This window comes from Leuresthes tenuis, unplaced genomic scaffold (genome assembly GCF_036924035.1).
Source record: "Leuresthes tenuis unplaced genomic scaffold, fLeuTen1.0.hap1 SCAF_8, whole genome shotgun sequence".
NCBI classification, from domain to species: Eukaryota; Metazoa; Chordata; class Actinopteri; order Atheriniformes; family Atherinopsidae; genus Leuresthes; species Leuresthes tenuis.
In genome coordinates, this window is record NW_027325362.1 from 16,973,305 (window position 1) to 16,992,320 (window position 19,016).

The window sequence follows — 19,016 nt, forward strand, 5'->3', positions numbered from 1 at the left end:
AATCCACACAAACTATTTACCTAGTGTGTTTGATAGACGGATGTGAAATTGCCTTATTGACACACTTCTTTAATGAATAACTAATTAGAACAAATTAAATTCAATAAACAATGTAAGAGGGAAGTTTGACCTAATAATACAGGCTTGGGTGTAAATGATACAGTGTCAAAGCAGTGTTTATTACTCTGTATATGACAGCTGAAATGTTTAAAGAACTCTGCAGCTGGAACAGGATCATTCTGAGTGAGAGCAGATGATACTTGACAAAATGTCACTCATCATGGGGTTAAAATGTTTCTAACTTCTTGTGGCATTCACAGACGATCATGTGCAGCTATCTCTGATAGAACAGCAGAGGAGGAAGTAGTTCATTTAAAACCGTCTCATATATCGAAATGTCATGCTTTGGCATAGTCCTGTGTTGCAGCTCCTTTCTACTATTCAGTCTGACCTTTTTTTGACATTGTTCTGCAGGTAGATTATGAAAGCAGTTTGCTTCTTCTTAATTCACATTGATTCCTAATTTCCAGCTGTGCTCCAGTGACTATAAAACAGTTATTCACTCTTTTAGGAAATACATTAAAAATGGTTAAGAAAGTCAGAGTGAATACTGTTAATGAGGAAGACTCGTGATACTTTCAATTACCAACAAGAGAGTATAATTCTGTGGGAGATTAGAAATAGTCTGAGTATACTTACTAACAATTTAGGTTGACTTTGTAGAGATTATTCAAAGACATCTGGGCAATTTAGAGCATTTAAAACACCAATAATGAGAACTGCGGGCCAATCATCGTGACCTACACTGAAGGCTTCTCGGGAAAGTGTGTGAGGATTACTTTGGCTGTGTTACTCCAACGGAAAGTACTATCCCACATTACAGTGAGAGTTTGATGGAGGATTCTAATGCAGTGCAAAGGGATTAAACTGCAATGATTAATCCAGAATCCCTCAGGAAATTAGACAGATAAGTAGTGGGCTATAAGAATGCAGCTTACTTGAAAGGAAATCCATTTTCTTTGGTGTTGCACATAAACCCTGGTATTACTAGATTTATAGGTCCTGCATGTATATGCAAAACATTAAAAAGAAAGCGAAAAAATAAACAGACGCCATGATAAAATGAAAACTTCCTCCACTTTTACAATATCCTTAATTTGTTTTGCACATTTTTTAACTCCCCTGCTCTCCAGTACCCTCAAATTAGATGTAAACCCATTGTACTGCCCATTGTAGTGAATTATTATATCATATTAGTCCAGACAGTCTGATTTATCACTCACTGTGAATTTGGAATAGCTGTCAAATCTTCTATCGTTCCTATTGTATTCATCAGGGTTAATATATTATTAGCTTTTTTTTTAAAGGGTTTTGCATCATAGACTGAAAAGAAAACTTACTTAGATGTACTTACTTCCACTCCTATATGCTTTCAATGGAAGTTTTTTCTGTTCTTTATAAGTGACATCGGCAGTTATGAATGTCTGTCATTTCATGCAAATGCTTCTTCTGAATTTGCTCATATCAACGAACCCATATGTATCATGTGATGTGTAAATACAATACGTGGACTGACCATGCTGTCAGGAATAATGGGTGGAATAATGAGCTCATAACCCACTGAATAGAGATAGCATCTCAGATGTTAAGTTAGGCCACATTGCCTTATTGTTCTTCTATGAGTGTTGAGTTCCAGCAAAAATGGCTTTAATGAAGATGCTTGCATGAATAGGCGTCATTTTTTGAATCGCTCCCTTGTTCGCAGAAAACTTGTTTGATAACAATCTAGCATAGTCACAGAGGGCAATCGTGAAGAGTTATATTCTTAAGAAAGTCACATATCACTTTCAGTGTTGGCCTCTCCACTGTGTAAAAACACTCCAGCTATTAGAACAATTACTAAGATAATACAGTGGAGCTTTCAAACTGTTTGGAAATTGTATCCTGACCTGCAGCTGCTGGCCCTCTTTGTCAGCAACAACTTGTGGAACAGCTGTAGGAGAAAGACCACTGATGAAATGACAAGCCTTCATAGAGCTATTCACTAATGTGCGAACGAGAGACCTTTCAGTAACTGTTGACTCTCTTGTTTTTTTTTGTTTTTTTTTTCATCACAGGGGGACACAGGGGAGGCCGGGCCTACAGGGAACCCTGGACTTAAGGTAGGTCGCTCATAGTCTGCCATGATGCAACTCTATAGTGGAACTGAATATATATATATATGTATACACAGTGGCCTTTAAAGTTGTAATCAAAGCTACGACTGACATGGGCTCAGTTGGAAACTTCACTTTAAGTGTTTTTTTTCTTCTATTTAATAAGTGTTATTTTAGTTTAATGTTAATCATTTTCGACAGCAGGCTTTAAAGATGTTTTGAATAACAGGTGGATTTTTTGGGCTACATGATTTATGAAATCTGTCAGTGTCGCTCTCATCTAAGATGCTTTTCTAACATTATTGGAATAAATCACTAGCTTGCTTTTGTGACCCAGTCACCGCAGCACAGAAAAGAAAGTAATGTATAAATCCCATTAGCCCAACAAGTGGGTGCCTGGTCGGCGCGGGGTAGACGGTACTGCTACAGAGACGCATATTTAATTCCAGGCACAGGCGTTTCGGGCTTGGCTATGTGCCCTGCTGCCGGACATAGCTGGCAGTCGTGCTGGGTGGAGGCCAGTAAGGAATGGTGTCCTCGACACTGCAGTAGAAACTTCTGATAAATGTTTGAGCTGTTTGTGCAGAGGGGGCTGGATCTGAGTGTAAACAGAAATTGGTATGCCCTGCTGATGAAGCCCTCTGCTGTGAATTTATGTAATTTTCTAAAAGTGACAGTGCAGATCAAGAGACACAGCTGTGAAATCCAGATCTTCAAAGAGGAAAATGCTTAAATCTTTAATGTAAGCACTCAGTTTAACAGTGTTTTTTTTTTCTTTTTTAATTCACTATTGCTGTTACCAATCCTGAACAGCTGTGAACATTTTCTAGATTTCCTTCATTATTTGGCTTGGTTATCAAATATCAAATGTTGCAGCTTGATGGCTTTATTAATCTGCCACAGTTAAGGATTTCAATTCTCATAAAGCACAAAAAACATTAACTGTGATGCTGATAAAAGGATGTTGTATCCATGCTTTGAACTGAGGATATCCTGCATACTATATGGTGGATATGGAGTGTATGGGATTGTGATTCTGAACTCAAAGAAATTAAGAAATTACACACAGATATAGATGTTTTACTGCATGCACAGAACTGATTGTACTGTAGATCATTGGGGAAGCTGTTTCTTCACTGGGAGTAAATAGGATTATTCCAGGTTGTTGAAGATGGCTTAATCTTGGACCTTTTTTCCTTTGACGGCATTAAGCTAACTGTGGCATGACTTACAGTATTTGCTCACAAATTTTGAAATGTGGAACACGGAATGAGTCTTAATGGTGAATCGCCCTCCGTTCGCGCTCATTGAGATGAGGATCAGGAGAAGTTTTGTTGCACTACAGTGCACAAGAGTAGCCTACATCCAAAGCAGTAGCAGTGGTATTGGTGCTGATGCTAGTTAACAGCACCGTGTTTTGTGGTGTTTCAAAGATGTGCTAAAATTCTTCTCTGTTTTTCTTTTTGTTTGTCGTCCTTGTATAATTTTTTAAAAACATATTCAGTGTGATTTTGTTGCGTGCATGTGTGTTTTTTTTTTTTTTTTTTTGCTACTGCGATACATAATTTGGCCAAGACATTCATTTTCACACTCTTTTGAAAGCCTTAATGTGAGGGCAACAATTTCTTGCAGCTGTCGATATTACAAGACTAGTGATATGGTTGCCCTTGGACACTGTAAAACAGCAGCTTGCTTGAGCTTTACAGGACCGGCCAAGGTCATTAAACTGTGTAGGTTACATTCTAATAGCAGAGCCAACAGGTTCCAAGTCATCTCACACATTTCTGGCAGAGTGTGTGGAAAGCAGTAAGCCTCGAACAGCTTATTCACCAGCTACATATAATCTCACACACGTTGTATACTTTTCTGAAGCTGAAACGGAGCAGTGAGATCACCGGCAAACGACACTGCGTGGTGTGCGTTATGTGTGTTTGTTTTTGAGCTGCTGCCTCTGAGATCCAACAGTGTACTGCAGTGCTAACATCATACGAAGTTGAGTTTGGGATTTAACTTCATTGCATGAAAGAGAAAAGGTTAGGATATTCCTATACACATCAGCACAATGAACTCCATTTATTTTTTATTTTTTATTTCATCATCTTTGTATACTGAAAGCATTTTTTCACATGCATGACTCTACACTTACTTTTAACTACAATAACTGAACAATACACCACAAATATCATGCCAATCACCATCAAGTCCTTGATTAGTTTGTCTTTCAGAGCTTAAATGTAAATTGTAAATGAATGAATTATTTTCTGTATTTTTTAAATAATTGTCCATCTTTCAGGAATATGTTTCCCTGTTCCAGGTTTCCATTCTTTTTTTTTTTCCAAACAGGCACTCAGTGCCTTCTAATATGATCAATCCTTTCACTTGCTGTAAGCATTTGGCAGTACTCTACAAATTTGTGGTCGTGCTAATAAAGCTAATTAAAGTTTTTAGAAAAATCTGATTATCTACAAAGATCCCAACATTTACAAAAGCTTGAGGCTTTTTTGAGCAACCACAGTTCTCCATAATTCTGACATTATTCTAATATACTAAAAAGAAAGTTAAAAGATGAAAATGGTAAGAATGAACTTTTCAAGAGTATTTTCTTTGCCTTTTAACTTTCAATCTTGTCATTGCAGGGTGAACTTGGATCAGAAGGGCAAAAGGGAATCGATGGAGAGAAGGTAAGTACTACTATCTCCAGTAGACACATATTCCATACACAGCACATCAACCAGATCTAGTTTCGTCAGAGAATCAATTCTTATAGGCTTTTCATTTTCTGTGTGATGCCCTGGAGGTAGGAGCAAAGCAGAATTTTCTGTGTGGCTGTTTTCAGGTGCCTGTCACATCCGTAGATCTAAGCGTGTTCTACCCTGCAGTGTCCTTCTGCAGGGCAGTTAATTGATATGTACTGTATGCAGCCTGGCATACTAATGGACTAAACTAATTTATGAAATTACTGTAAGCCCCTTCCATGTCATTTCAGGTCATTCTTTATTGCATGCACTTAAATCTAGCTGCTGTGATTAAACTAATGTACAGTGGTGCTTGAAAGTTTGTGAACCTTTTAGGATTTTCAATATTTCTACATAAATGTGACCTAAACATGAACTAATTTCACAGGAGCTCTAAAAGGATCTTTTTTTTCTTCAATTACAATACTAAAAAATGCTCTCTGTAATGTATTTAATGAGAAGAAATGCCTGTATTTACACATCTGTGAGAGGCAAACGCACCTGAGCTTCTACAGTTGGAAGGTAATTTGAAGGTGAAATCTGGGTCAGATGAGGGTTAATGATTAGGGTTTCATGAAGGTCCGATGTGTGTCATGGCACAAACAAAGGAGTCTCCCGGGGACCTCAGAAAAAAAGAGGTCTTGATGCTTTTTCAGGCTGGAAAAGAGCTCTAAAATGTTTGGACATCATCGGCTCCTTTTAACTTAAGAGCAACTCAAGGCCTCTCCACAAAAGGCTGATGCAAGTTTTGTAAACGGGTGAGACAAAAATAGAACTTTTTGGTTGAGAGTAGGAAGGAGAAAGGAAGACACTGCACCCATCATAAAAATCACATGCAATCTGTCAAATATTTGGGTGTTAGTGTCATGGTTTGAGCCTGTTTTGCTACAGGATGGATTGCCAATATTGATGGAATAATGAATATTGTATTTACTAGTGAATTCTATTGTGAAATGTCAGGACGCGTCTGGGAACTGAATCTCGAGAGAAAGTGGGATTGTGTGGCAAGACAGTAACTAATCACACAGATCGTTCTGTTAGGGAATGAAATAATCACTTCTGAATTGGCCAAATCGTGACCTTAATCCAATAGAAATGTTGTAGAAAAATATGAAGCGAACAGTTCATTTGAGAAAATCTACTAACATACAAAGTTGAAGCTGTTTTTAATGAGGAATTGGTTCAAATTGCTTAAATTAGATATATAAGACCAATTGACCGTAAGTGAAAAAATTTGTTTGCAGTTATTGCTTTAGAAGGAGGTCACACCTGATAGTGAAAGAAAAGGGTTCACATACTATACCCAATCACAGTTAAGAAATAGTGGAATATTCTTCAAATAGTTAAAGAATTATATTTTGGTTTTATTCATTTAATCAAGTTTTCTTTATCTACTTTGAAGTCTTTTTGGAAAAGAAAACCTCAAGAACAAATATATAAGTCCTAAAGTGTTCAGGAACTTTAAAGCACCATCGTGAGTAAAATTGTGACAGATTAAAATATATGTAGACCTTTGTGATGGCAAAATATCAGTAGATACATGGGAAGAGGTGCAGTTGGTCTGTTTGTAGTCTTTATAAAGTGACTTTTGTCATGACCCTCTTCCCCTTAAGTTGACAAAAAAGCTGCCAAAGAAATCAGCCTTCCTGCAGACTGTTGATCTGTGCTCCCCCCTTCCATGGAGAAAGAAAAAGAAGAGAGAAAAAAATATTTACAGCCATCAGCCGCGACACGAAGACACCTGCCCAGTATTGTGTTGATCCTCCTTGTGCCAGGAAAACAGCTCTGACCCGTCAGGACATGGTCTATGGACCTCTTTGGCTGGAAAGCGGGATGTTGGCAGCAGAATTTGAGGTCCTCTGGGTTGGGGGGGGTGGGGGTCACAGCTCTTTGTCCTACTGGGGGAGGCTGTTGCAGTCAGGGAATGGCGTTGCCGTGGGGATGTGTACTTGCTCTGCAATATTGTTTATATGGGTGGTACATGTCAAAGTAGCATCCGCATTGGATGGGCTCAAGGTTTCCCAGCAGAACACTGCATTCTAATGAGGTTATCAGTGCTGCCTTTACTGATATTATCCAGCGGAATTTCACTTTTTCTTCTTGAATATTTATTTTTCAACGTGTTTTAGACCTATGATATCTTAAGATTTACTTTAAAAAAAATTTTTGATAGTCATCCAGCATTAAAACAGAAAAAGGGTGCGGTCATGGTTCAGCTACTGTTAACAGTTTGAACTACTAAAAGTCTAGTTAATGATGTGATTGCTGATGATAAAAAGAAGTTAAGGGAACTTTCTGTTGTTGTTCTTTCCAAATGAACGATTGTGTGGGTGAACAGACTATAAGGGATCACCTTTGACAGGATAGATTCTACTTGTTGATTACATCCTTTCCTCTCTTATCAACCTCCATCAGTTTTTTCCCTGCATTAGCCTGAGAAGTGCACCCCAGATAAAAGTAATGGCAAGTGAGCAGTAGACCAATTAAGGTGGAAAGGGGTAAAAAAAACAGTGAATTGGTATTGAGTGTAAACTCAGCATTAGTTTGTCCCCCCACAAACAACATGGGTTCCTTTGCTCCAACGTAAGTAGCTACTGACATCTTGAAAAGCCAGTTGACGCCATGGGAACATTTGCATATGAATGACATAATCAAGTTTATTTACATAGGAATTAGAAGGAGAGCGAGACCACCTAACTAGAAATTAACTTCACTCACATCAAAGACTGACTGATTTGTAGTCATAACATCACACAGACCGTAATGGAAGGCTGTGAATGAATGTACACGATTCCCTGGATCATGCACGGTATTTACTGATTGCTACTGGGGCCTACAGCAATCAGCAATAAAGTGTGACATAGCTCTTCAGTTACTGGTTCCGCCTGGGCTTCACTTGTCTTGATATCAGTGGTACATAAACTGGAGACAGCTGGAGGCTTGTTCACTGTGCAGAGAAAGAGACAGAAAGTAAAGCAGCTGCTCAAGAATTTACACAGTCCTCTTTCAGAAGAAAAGGGTCAATCCTCTGTCAAATTCAGCTGTTGCTGGTATACAAATCAAAATGAGTCAGGTGTTTATGAATACTTGAAATATTCATCATCATTTGGGGGGGTTCATAACCCTATGTTAATGCAGAGGAAAAGTTTTGTCTTTTTAAGCTTAGATGAGTAAGGTTGTCTCAAAAGTGTGCGTAGGCGCTTCATTTGCAGAAGTTTCTGAGTGGCGTCTTTGTCTCTACTGTGTGCAGTAGGTAAACCAGAAAAGGAGCCTTCATTCTTATGGCAGTAATCAGTCAGTGGTTAACAATGTAGAAAGTGACAATTCCATGTTTCACCAGTATGCTGCTACAGCCTGAGTCAGAGCATAGCTCTTGAAACACAGATATGTTTGCCATTAGAAGTAACTATTTGATCTGTGCGCATTGTAAGGATGGTGGGCTACCTTTTGTCTCACAGTAACATGACTCACCATCTGTACCGTGTAGGGATTTATTTGATAAAGGCCTTGAATCATTTGAAACAAACAAAAGTTGAGAAATGACCACCATATTATAGAAGTATTGCCTCTGGCTGGCATGTTTGTCCAGCATTTCACATATCTGTTACGGATAGCGATGGATGAATCTACGGCATTTGCAGCTTAGCACAAATACAGCTGCTTTTGTCAAATCAAGAGTAAAATGCCTGATGATGTTGAGCAAAATGGAAAGCTGTTGTATTTTCCATCATTTTAACTCTCACTTTCAGATGCAGTTTTCAAAATACTGATTACAGAAAAGAAATACACTGTATTTTTTTTTTATTGTGATGGAACATGTCTTTAAGTAGTATCATTTATTGCTAAAAATGAAAAAATGTTGACTTTTGGTTACTTTGGAATAGTTGTAAAAACATAATTATAGGAGCAGTGAACCAGAACAGTAAAATTGGATACTACAAAGTTGTTATTATAAGAATAGTATGAACGGCCAGTTGGATGTTCAGGATACACACGTGCCACAAACTGTCCGGTTTATGGAACATACTGTCAGGACGTGGTGTGGAAGGGAGGACCCAGATGCAGAACGTCAAACAAAACTAGATTTATTTTCAAAATGAGAACAAAAAGCCCGGCTGAGCCGGATACCAAAAATCTTAAACTGTGGAAAATAAACAAGACAAAACAAAACAAGACAAGACTATGACTGTGACTGTGACTGTGACTGTGACTGTGACTGTGACTGTGACTGTGACTGTGACTGTGGTAACAGAAGGCAAAAACCTGACCTGACAAAACCTGGGAAGCGTGCACATGAATCATGAGAAAGGTGGTCTAAGGACTCTGCAATGAGCTGAGGGAAACCTGGAAACTAAATACTGTGGGGAGGTGATTGGTGATGGGGTGCAGCTGTGAAACAAAAGCAGGTGATTTGAGTGAACTTAACGTGACAGGGGAAAAAACATGACAAGAAATAAACCGAAAACCCGAAAACCAGACAAGACAAAACAAAACTCAAAACGTGACACATACTAGAAAACAGACACATGTAATTCCTTTAGCTGATGCTGTTCCATACTAAAGAACCCAAATGTGGTATTTTGCCTGCTTCTCGACTGTATTAGCATTACACTACAGCAGGATCAATATTGTGTGCAGATTTAAAGAGTTTCTGTGCACAATTTATGCACGCAGCACAGTATCAGTAACTTGATTAGTTATTTACATTTTCTGACTTGTGCGTTCACTCACCCAAACTAAATGATTTTCTCTCCAGGAAACAGCTAAGCTGCCACACTGAATTACAGTATTAACAGTGACATTATTTAGACCGAAGCAGTCATGATCAGGATGACTCCAGCACCTTCAGAGCTATCCACCATATTTTCATCTTAGGTCTGATGCTGGATTTAACTATTGCAAGTATTCCTTTTTCTATACCTGCTTAGTTATGTTTTCCTTGTATTCATCTTTCTATCTGCAGAAAGGGTTCCATAGAAATTACAGCATAAATCATGCTGTGATAGGCCGTTCATTATTTGCCTTCTCCACAGCTGTGCTCTTTCTGTGATTTATTTGATTTCTTGACCTAACCCTTGTATTGGCTTTAGATTAATATGATGGCAGGACACTAAAATAAAAGATAGACTGTAACCAGCCCTCATGGCTCAACACTGCGCACCAAGCAGGCCACGATTAATGGCTTAAAATCAGAATCCCTTGTGTTTTTTATAAATGAATGGATGAAGTTGGGCCTCATCCACTAAATAAGACTTTACAGTTAATCACTTACACTAATCAGCTCCAAGAGATTTGAAAAGTCCCAGAGATATTATTTGCTGTAACAAGACATAGGATCCTCTGGAGCATTGTATAAGTAGAGCATAACCGATATTATGTATAAACATATACAGGAATGTACTGATAGATATACAGGAAGACGTCTTTATATCCGCCAAAAGGTCATGGTTAATGCTATTGGTTCCGTTTAATTTTGTGACAAGATTTTCAATTTTGAAAATAAATAAATAATCCAAATTCAATGTACTGAACTTTAACTTCAGTAAATTGTGGTTGTAATGCTCAATTAGTTAAGGAGTAAAAAAAAAGAGACCACTTGATGAACAGAGGGAACAACAGAAAGTATGTGAAAAAAATATCTGTTCTGCAAACAAACTAGCTTAAAAATTTCAGTTAACCTATTTGCTGTGACTACTCCTGTGACAGAGTCTTTTACAAGAACTGTCCTTTTACTGCAATTAGCTCATATTCCATTTTTAAAGCTAGTATGTTATTTAAAGCTCCAGTTGATACCTGAGAAACCAGAATTCTGACTATGAGCATGTGATGTAGTATCGTTTTGCAGATACACCTCCTATGGGACAGGGGGAGTGCACTCTGTGTTATCTTGTGGGTAATTCAAGTTACATTGGTGCATACAGGATGTTTGGCTGTAGAGGGAAGTGTCAAAGAAAAAAAGATACAACATGATATCCTCTACGCTGCAGGATCTCTGACAGTGTAGTGTAACATCCTCACACAATGGAGCATTGTTTTATTTATTCAGAGTGCAATAGACATGCTAATTAGCTATCTTTTCCAGTTCTCAGTGTCGTACGATTAGCCTCACACCACAGTGAATGTGGTGATGTATTGCTGAGTAAATGGAAAGTTACAAAAGGCATTTCCTGCTGTAACCTCCCTGGCATCCGTCGGCCAGCACTCAAGATATCTATGTTACTCACAGATCTTGTTCCCCTGAGCCTTAAAGGTCTGTCATTCAGTATAACAACATTTCACCACAAATTAATCTCAATATTTATATTTGATATAGTTTGTAAAAAGGAATTGTGTACAGTAGTGGGAACTTGGAGTCATTCTACCTCTTTTCAGACACTGACCTGCCCTGCAGCTGCTCTGCTTGGTTAGAGGTATAAGCAAACATAATTAGGCTGCATTTGTTCATCCCCACTTCCCTGGCTCTGTTTATTTGGTTGCTTTAGTTGGCTTGTGCTGGGGAGTTGCCAGATTGTCTTGTGGCCCCACCGCTTCAGGAGTGACAAGACACAGTGGTGTGTGTAATTAGCAGGCAAGTGCGCACAGCTCCCCACAGTGTTCTGACCTCGTGCTGCAGGAACAACTGCCATACAGCCGGCACCAGCTTATATGCAGCCCCTTCATCCTACCCTGCAAATGCAACAAAGCCCACAGCTTGCGACAGAGGATAACAATATAGATCCTGCCCCTGAAGCCTACATCCCCCCATGCCATTGTGCACCTGAATTAGGCCTATGGGCTCACAACTAAGTCCATTTTTTGAAGGACAGCATCTTAACTAGGTTCTGTTGTGGAGGGTTTGATGAGAGAAAAAAATGCACTTTTCCCCTTAAGGGATCATTAGATGTTTCCTTCTTCAGAGATGAGGCCTTTCTCACTTTCTTGAACACACAACATTAGTGTGGATCAGTTGAGACTATTTTAAGCAACACACTGTGGACCTACATTTGGATTTCAAAGTATGATTCGTCTTTGACGTGATGTGTCATCCCATTCTTTGTCGACATCAAGTTTCAAAGGGGTATTGAAATTTGATAAATGCAAATAGGTGTCCAGAAATTCTTTGAGATTCAGTCAAAGATTAATGAATGGATAAAATAACGGCTGTGTTTATACAACAGTTCTTCAAAGATTTTAGATATCAGAAAAAATGTTAAATCATTTCTTTTTTTTTTGTTTTCTCTTCTTAACTAAATATGCTCTGATATGTGATGCCAAAAGTTACACTGTAAAAAAATACAACTTTTGGCATGAATAAGGACTCCAAAGTCTTAGGCAGTAGACAGCGATAAGAAAAAAGATAAATAATCTCTCGCTCCAATGAAAAGTGGTGGAGTCTGGAAAATCTTTAATCTTAATCTGTGATTAGTTAAAGAATGAGAAAAAGAAAGTTTTTCTTCTTAGCTGTTTTCAAACAGATTTCTTTCAGAACTTAAAATTACGAATTCAGTTCACTACATGTTCATTGAATTTGTTCACGTAACTCATCAAGTTGTGTTGTTTTGAAAAAGCTTGGCTGATTAATCATTTTAGCTTATTTGCATTTACTTCCCAGCTTGCATGGCAAGGCTGTGTGTAACATTCGGTGGCAATTCCTATTTTACGCTAATGAAAATAATTATGTGTTGTGGGACATTATGTTACATTATGTTAAAATCAAACTAATACAAATCACGTTGAAAGCAGCCCTGCGGTTTATGCACTTATTGCCCCCTTTGTACATAAATGCTTAATGCATATTGAAGAACTTTATCTCCAGGCAGGCTCTATAACAGGATTACAAGGTTTATGGTGACAAACAGTGGATATAAACCTTATAGTGGCTGAAGTGCAGTAAAATCTGCCAAGAGCTATAAAACTGAACACAATAAACTATAAATTAGAGGCCTTTTTTCTGAAAAAAAAAACAGGAATTTAAAATGGAATATATCATAGAGAACTGAATTACTTCAGCATTCTGTGAATTAAACAAAATCTCACCCACTATAATGTAGAATGTAAAGTAGCCAGTTAATTTAGCCTGAAATAAGATGACAGATGTAAAAATTGTTGTTTTAGTAAAGTTAGGCGGTTAAATGCATCTACGTACTGCCTAATCTAACTGACGTTTACTACCTTAAAGTTTTGACTTTCAGAAAAATCTTGCTGCTGGCACTTGTGTGTGCTCAGGCTGTGTGTGGAGATTGGCAGCTGACTTTTTTAATTGCTCTGCTCGTCTTTATGTACATTACGATAAACAAGTTCAGGTGTTCTGTCACCCGGTGTCGTTCCTCTGTACAGGTTCTGCTGCTGACAACACAGTTTTCTGAATGACTGTGTGCAATCTTAGTAGTTGGCCAACTTAATTAATTCTGGCTCGTTCCTGTAAAGTTCCTTTGTTGACTGAGGTAATTCAAGTATTTACCTGCAGAAAACATTTTCCAGCAGACAGACTCGCTATAGCAGATGTTTAGTTTGACTGTTAAACGGGATGAGCAGCTATCATTCAGTTTCCGGTAAGCGAGTGACTTGTTGGCTGACTGAGCTTCTGTCTGACCTGAATTTCCAATGAGGACATGTGCGACTGAAAAAAAAAACCCACTCAATTTCTAAACTTTATACCAGTTGCATTATTTAGCGCATGTTATGGCAGTTTCCTGTCTGCTCTTTTGTAAACATGTTGTCTTGGATCCACAGTCTGCTGGAGGAGAAGATGCTCCAGAGAGGAACTCCATTTTACAGTAGTAATATGAAACATTACTTAAATATTTAGGACTTCAAAAGCATCACACTGTAATACTTTTATATGAATTAGTCATTTCATTTCAGTGTGACAGACTTTTGCAGACGCTATTGTTTAAGAATTTACACATATGTGTGGAATGTTTTGGGGAGTGTCCTGGGGAGAAAGAGTTACTGAATTTGTGTTGGTCAGCTTTTTGTAAGTCTCATCAGTTTGGGTAAATTATGCATGAATTATAAACTTGCATGATTGCATGAATTATAATTCTTATCCTTGACCTCAGTCAGGCCAGTTCAAGCAAATTATAGGCATATCAGACTACAAATACAGGCAAATTGAATGATACATTTGCTGAATATTCATGAAACATAAAGTAAACCAAATGAATGCATATCTGTGCTTGCTGTAAATCTGCTTTATTCATGTAACCGGCAGTGAAAGATACTGTAATGAAGATTGAATGAGGAACTGCCAGATAGTCGGCACCTTGTTCACAAGAACCCCTCATAAATCCCAATCAAGCGTTTAGATTTAAATTTTATTAAATGTAATTGATTATTTACTGTTGAACTTGCTGGGGGTTTATTTATGTCTGCAAATTATTCACACTCTGACTTTTTCCTGATTTACTCTGTCATCAAACACTGAGCGCATTTTATTTCCCCCCTAAGTGAAGTAAAGGCTCACTAGCTCCCCAGTTGCTTCTCATTACTTTACCATTACCTTCTGTTTTTGTGTACCTTCAAGTGAAGTGAAAACCCATACCAACTAGTTACTCAGTAGTTTGTCATTACTATGACAAGCTTATTTATTATTTACTGAATAAATCAAAGATGGCATGATTCTCGACAAGTATTTTCAGGTGTCTTTCTGTAACGTTAGACATATGGACATAAAGAATGTGACGAATAGATTTTACACTAGGTTAGATAATCTGCACGAAGACAACAAAGACCGATTGTTTTAGGAATAGTTCATGAATGGTGGCTCGTGTGAGTGGAGACGAGCGATGAAAGGAGTTGTAATCGATTCAGATAAGAGATTTGGATCGCCGCTGTGTTAATCTCTGAACAACGCTGAAAAGGTGGAGTTACTTTCTAAATCTGACTCTCGTAATGACAAGAGATATGTGAAAATACCAGGTAAACAAAAAGTGAACAAGGTGCTATAGTGCAATCATAGACGTCTGCAAATACCCTCTGTTCTCAAACTCAAAAAATGGTTATTTTCTCAAACTAACTGTGGAGAATCACAATTGTAAGAAGATACAATATTGCTGGGCTCTTTTCATTGGAATTACAAAACAAGATCTCAAAAGCCATTGATTAATAAAAACTTTACAAACATTGGATTTTACACCCTTCGTGCCTTTGTTATCCTTACCTTCGGTCACACCCCTTATAGTAATAGTGGGAAATTTGGATCCCCTTGTGTCAGATTGTCCCTGCAGAGTGGTTTGGCTGATGCTTTAAATAAGGAACTAGGCTCACATGAAGAGCTATGAGACAGCTGCCCTGTTACTGACAGTGTCAGTTGACATAATTGATATACTCTGATAAAATAGATTCATAGTTGTTTCACAATTCATGCAGCTTAAGGGAAAGCTGTTTCTGGATGGCTGTCATTACCATACAGGCAGTCACTTTACACCAGTATTATCATGGCTTCTGTTTTCTGAATGACAGTGTTTAAGACAAGACTTGCAGGGAATAGGCAATGAATTAGTCACGTCTCTGGTAGCAGGACTTAATGTGATAAGGGTAGGTAATCATGCTCTGCAGATATATAATTCACTATTAATAGACTATCTGACTCTAAATTTAACCATGACAAATTATTGGATTTCTGAGTTATTTTACAGGCTGCTCACACTCTCCATCTTTCCCATTCCCCCCCTAACTTATTTCAAAGAGTTGGTGCCACTGGCCCAAATGTGTCACACCTAACAAGGCTTGCTGCAAATTTAGCCTGTCGATATGTGTCAAGCCTCATTCATCAGCTATCACTCTTCGTGTGAGCTGTCTCTCAGCTTCCGCACTTCGCTACCGAGAGGCTTGACTTCGCCCGACTCAGCGTAGTTCAATCCCAACCAGAGGTTCTCTGCTTCAAGCTTCAGAAGCAATGACAACCACCGTCCTTGTTAAACCAAAGGAAAACGAGTGTAAGCAGAGGGATAGACACAGTGTAACCAGCTGATTGTGAACCTCTCAGCTAGCATCTCGTGAGTGATAGTTCTTGTTCTTTTAGCTGAGTAGTTGAGATCCTTACACCTGCATGTGAGTGTCAACATACTGACATACAGTAACACATGTTGGGTGAGTTTTTTTTTTAACCATATTTAAACCTCACTCAAAGGAAATATGCCTCAATGTGCTGTATATTTTCTGTTCCCAGGGTCTGAAAGGTGACCCAGGGCCTGTTGGTCCAGTTGGTCCTAAAGGAAACAAAGTGAGTGAGTCTGCCAACGCACTGGGCTGGACATTATGATTATTTTTGCTTTTTTTTTTGCTTCAGGGAATTAGTTTGACTTTCATGAGTTGCTTTCCCTGCCTTGATAATGTGTTTGCCCATCAGTTTGAAGTGCTGCTATAATTGCTTCTCCAAATATAGCCAACGATACTCTACTTTGTTAGAGCTATAATAACTTAGCAAGACCTTTTTGATGATAACAAAGAGCAGCTTTTAACCTGGCTGAGTGAAAATGTTCCAATATACATGTGTTTGTAATGGACATACTTGACAAATCCCTTTATCTTGCCCTTTCAAAGCCTAAATGAAAATGAGAGGTGAACACCATTTCCTTGTGGTTTGTGACTACTTATAGGGTCGTGATTCTAAATAAATTTGTTTGTTTTATTCATAAAAAGTCCAGTAGTTATATATGTATGGCCTGTACAGTCGCTGTGAGTGGGTTTCCTAAACACGGGGGCCTGAGACTAACTGGAAGTGCAGTAGTGGAGATTGATGCGAAGCCATGTTCGCATATACTGCCGCTTTATGGTGTGTTGACTGACATCAATAACATGAAGTAGATTAACTGTTCTACCAGAGACAATATAGGTCTTTTTAGATTTTTTTCCTTTTCATCCCACTGTGGGATTATTTTCCATGTATGAGAAGGAATGTTTTTCCTGTAATTAGTTGCGATACATCCTGCCATTTTATTTTTCCTCCCTTATGAGCCTTCTTTGTTTTTAGTTTTTTTTTTTGGTGTTGCCTTTTGATAGAACTCACCACATAATTGTAGGTGCAATGCACTGCCTACCAGCCTTGAAGTTATAATGAGGTCTGTGTGTTTCTGTGAAGACAACGGAGAATCACAGGCTATTTTATCCTATTTTCCGGATGGAAGGGTGGGGTGTGTGTGTGTGTGTGTGTGGAGGGGGGAGTGAATGGAGGTATGGTGGGTGGAGATCGCGTTTGTTTGTATTGAATCTGACAGAGGGGGGCAGATTTGGCAGCGTAAAATAATGACTCCCCTGAATATCCCATAGCAGACATATCTCAGCTGTGACATTCATTTAGACAACAAAATGGATATGAACTACAAGCGGCTTTTTTTTTTCTCTTTCAACCACATCTGATAAAAGGATATTGCCAGTTGTGATGTTCCGATTTTCAGCACAGTGCTTCATAAAGTCCTGGTGGGCTGTGATGAAGAGGGGGATGGGGTGGGTTGTACTGTAGAACGGCAGAAATTCTGGACAATAGTCCAAGATTTTTTTCATCATAAAAGACAAAAAACAAGACAGGCAGGATAAAGTGGATGAGATCATTGCTTACTCTGGGTTATGCTGGCGTAAAAAAGGCATCTGCTTCTTTCCTTATTTGACTTTCTGTGACTGCCTGTACGTCTCAGTCACTAAACAATGTTATCATATATTTCTATTGTTAAGGCTGCAAAGCTTTCACATGATATAGTACGGCTGTGTTTATTTTAAGGCCCGTCACATTTGATAGTTCTTACCCACTTGCTAGTTGTCTGCTGATGTGAGAGTCATCAGACATGCTTCATTTCATGACGTACTGTAAATACCAGTTAATGGTCTTCTATAGCACCGGAGCATTTATTGAAAAATGAATGCTATGCACGGTTGATTTCATGTAATTTGACCTTTAGGTTTTGTCACAAACATAATAGATGGACCTTAAGTTAGATGTCTACTAGTACAGGTTTAACTGTGTAAGAAAATAATGTTCTAAAGTGAAGTTATTATCTGCCTTCACAGGGTGACGATGGTCTGCCTGGAACCCCAGGGCTGCCTGTAAGCTGCACTTTATCATTTACATCTCATTATGTTGTCTATATACAGTATGTAAGGTCACTCAATACAACCTGAAATGTTAAAATGTGCTCATGAAGGTAAGACTTGAAATGGCTATACAGAGCTTTGTAAATACCGCAACCTTTTGGCAGAGCAGGCGCTACATGCAGAGTTAAAACATCTGGCCCACAGTGGTGGAAAGTGGTGCACTCAGGTGAGCAGTCTCTGTGTCACATTACCATCGCCTGGGAGGGGGTCAAAGACGGAGCAGATAGAAAAGGCTCAGTGGGCATTTCTGCTCTGGCCAAAAAGGGATAGGGATGAGCAGCCAGGCAGAGAAGAATGAAGCTGCAAGCCTCAAGGTTGGGGGAGGATTGGGGATTGGGTTTGGGGGGGAGGTGACAGGTAGTGACTGGCCGTATCCTGCATGGGTGAGACATACACTTATTAGGCTGGAGCCTTTCCCTGCCATCTTCTTGAGGGTGAATTACAATTGCACCATGTTTTTTGGTTTTATATTGCACTGGCTGTATTTGTGCTTGTTATATTGTCATATAAAACCCAGCAGACAGAAACCACAACATAACCCTGAATTGAAACAATTCCACATACTAGCGTTAGATGTGTCAGCAGACAGCAGATATATGCATCAACATATGCTTGCATAGTCACCTCTCACCATGAATAATAAATGCGTGGGCATGGATGCAAACGTACATACTCAATGCATTGTGGCCGGGGAGTTGAAGGCTGCAGCAGATTAAAGGTATACGGTGGGTGGGTAGCTAATTATGTGCACATCATGAGGGCATCAGCCTGCCAGTTTAAATCAGCACTGCAGTAATACAAAAAAAAAAAACGGTCCAACTGCTGCTGGCTCACCCCTTTTATGTCACCAAAGTGCTTACCAAAGCCACAGACCTCTGCCACCATTCATTAGCTACTCTCAAATGCTAATTTTACATAACAAGCAAAGTAACAAGCCTTCGCTAAAGTAAACATGGTTTTAGCAAACTTTTCCACATCTTCCCAGTAATTTGGTTGGTGAGTGTGGGCTGAAGTTATTAAAGTACTGCCGGCTCGCTGTCTGTGGATTTATTTT

The 19,016-nt window shown here is 38.8% G+C and overlaps 1 protein-coding gene across 1 annotated transcript in view; it reads left to right on the top strand.

Moving 5' to 3' along the window:
* LOC140313157 (uncharacterized) overlaps positions 1 to 19,016 on the top strand; it is a 104,152-nt gene that overhangs the window by 14,961 nt on the left and 70,175 nt on the right. Inside the window, exons 10-13 of the mRNA XM_072391151.1 lie at positions 2,118 to 2,162; positions 4,793 to 4,837; positions 16,044 to 16,097; positions 17,879 to 17,914. Of these exons, the coding sequence (XP_072247252.1) occupies positions 2,118 to 2,162; positions 4,793 to 4,837; positions 16,044 to 16,097; positions 17,879 to 17,914 (180 nt within the window). The remainder of the gene's footprint in view (positions 1 to 2,117; positions 2,163 to 4,792; positions 4,838 to 16,043; positions 16,098 to 17,878; positions 17,915 to 19,016) is intronic.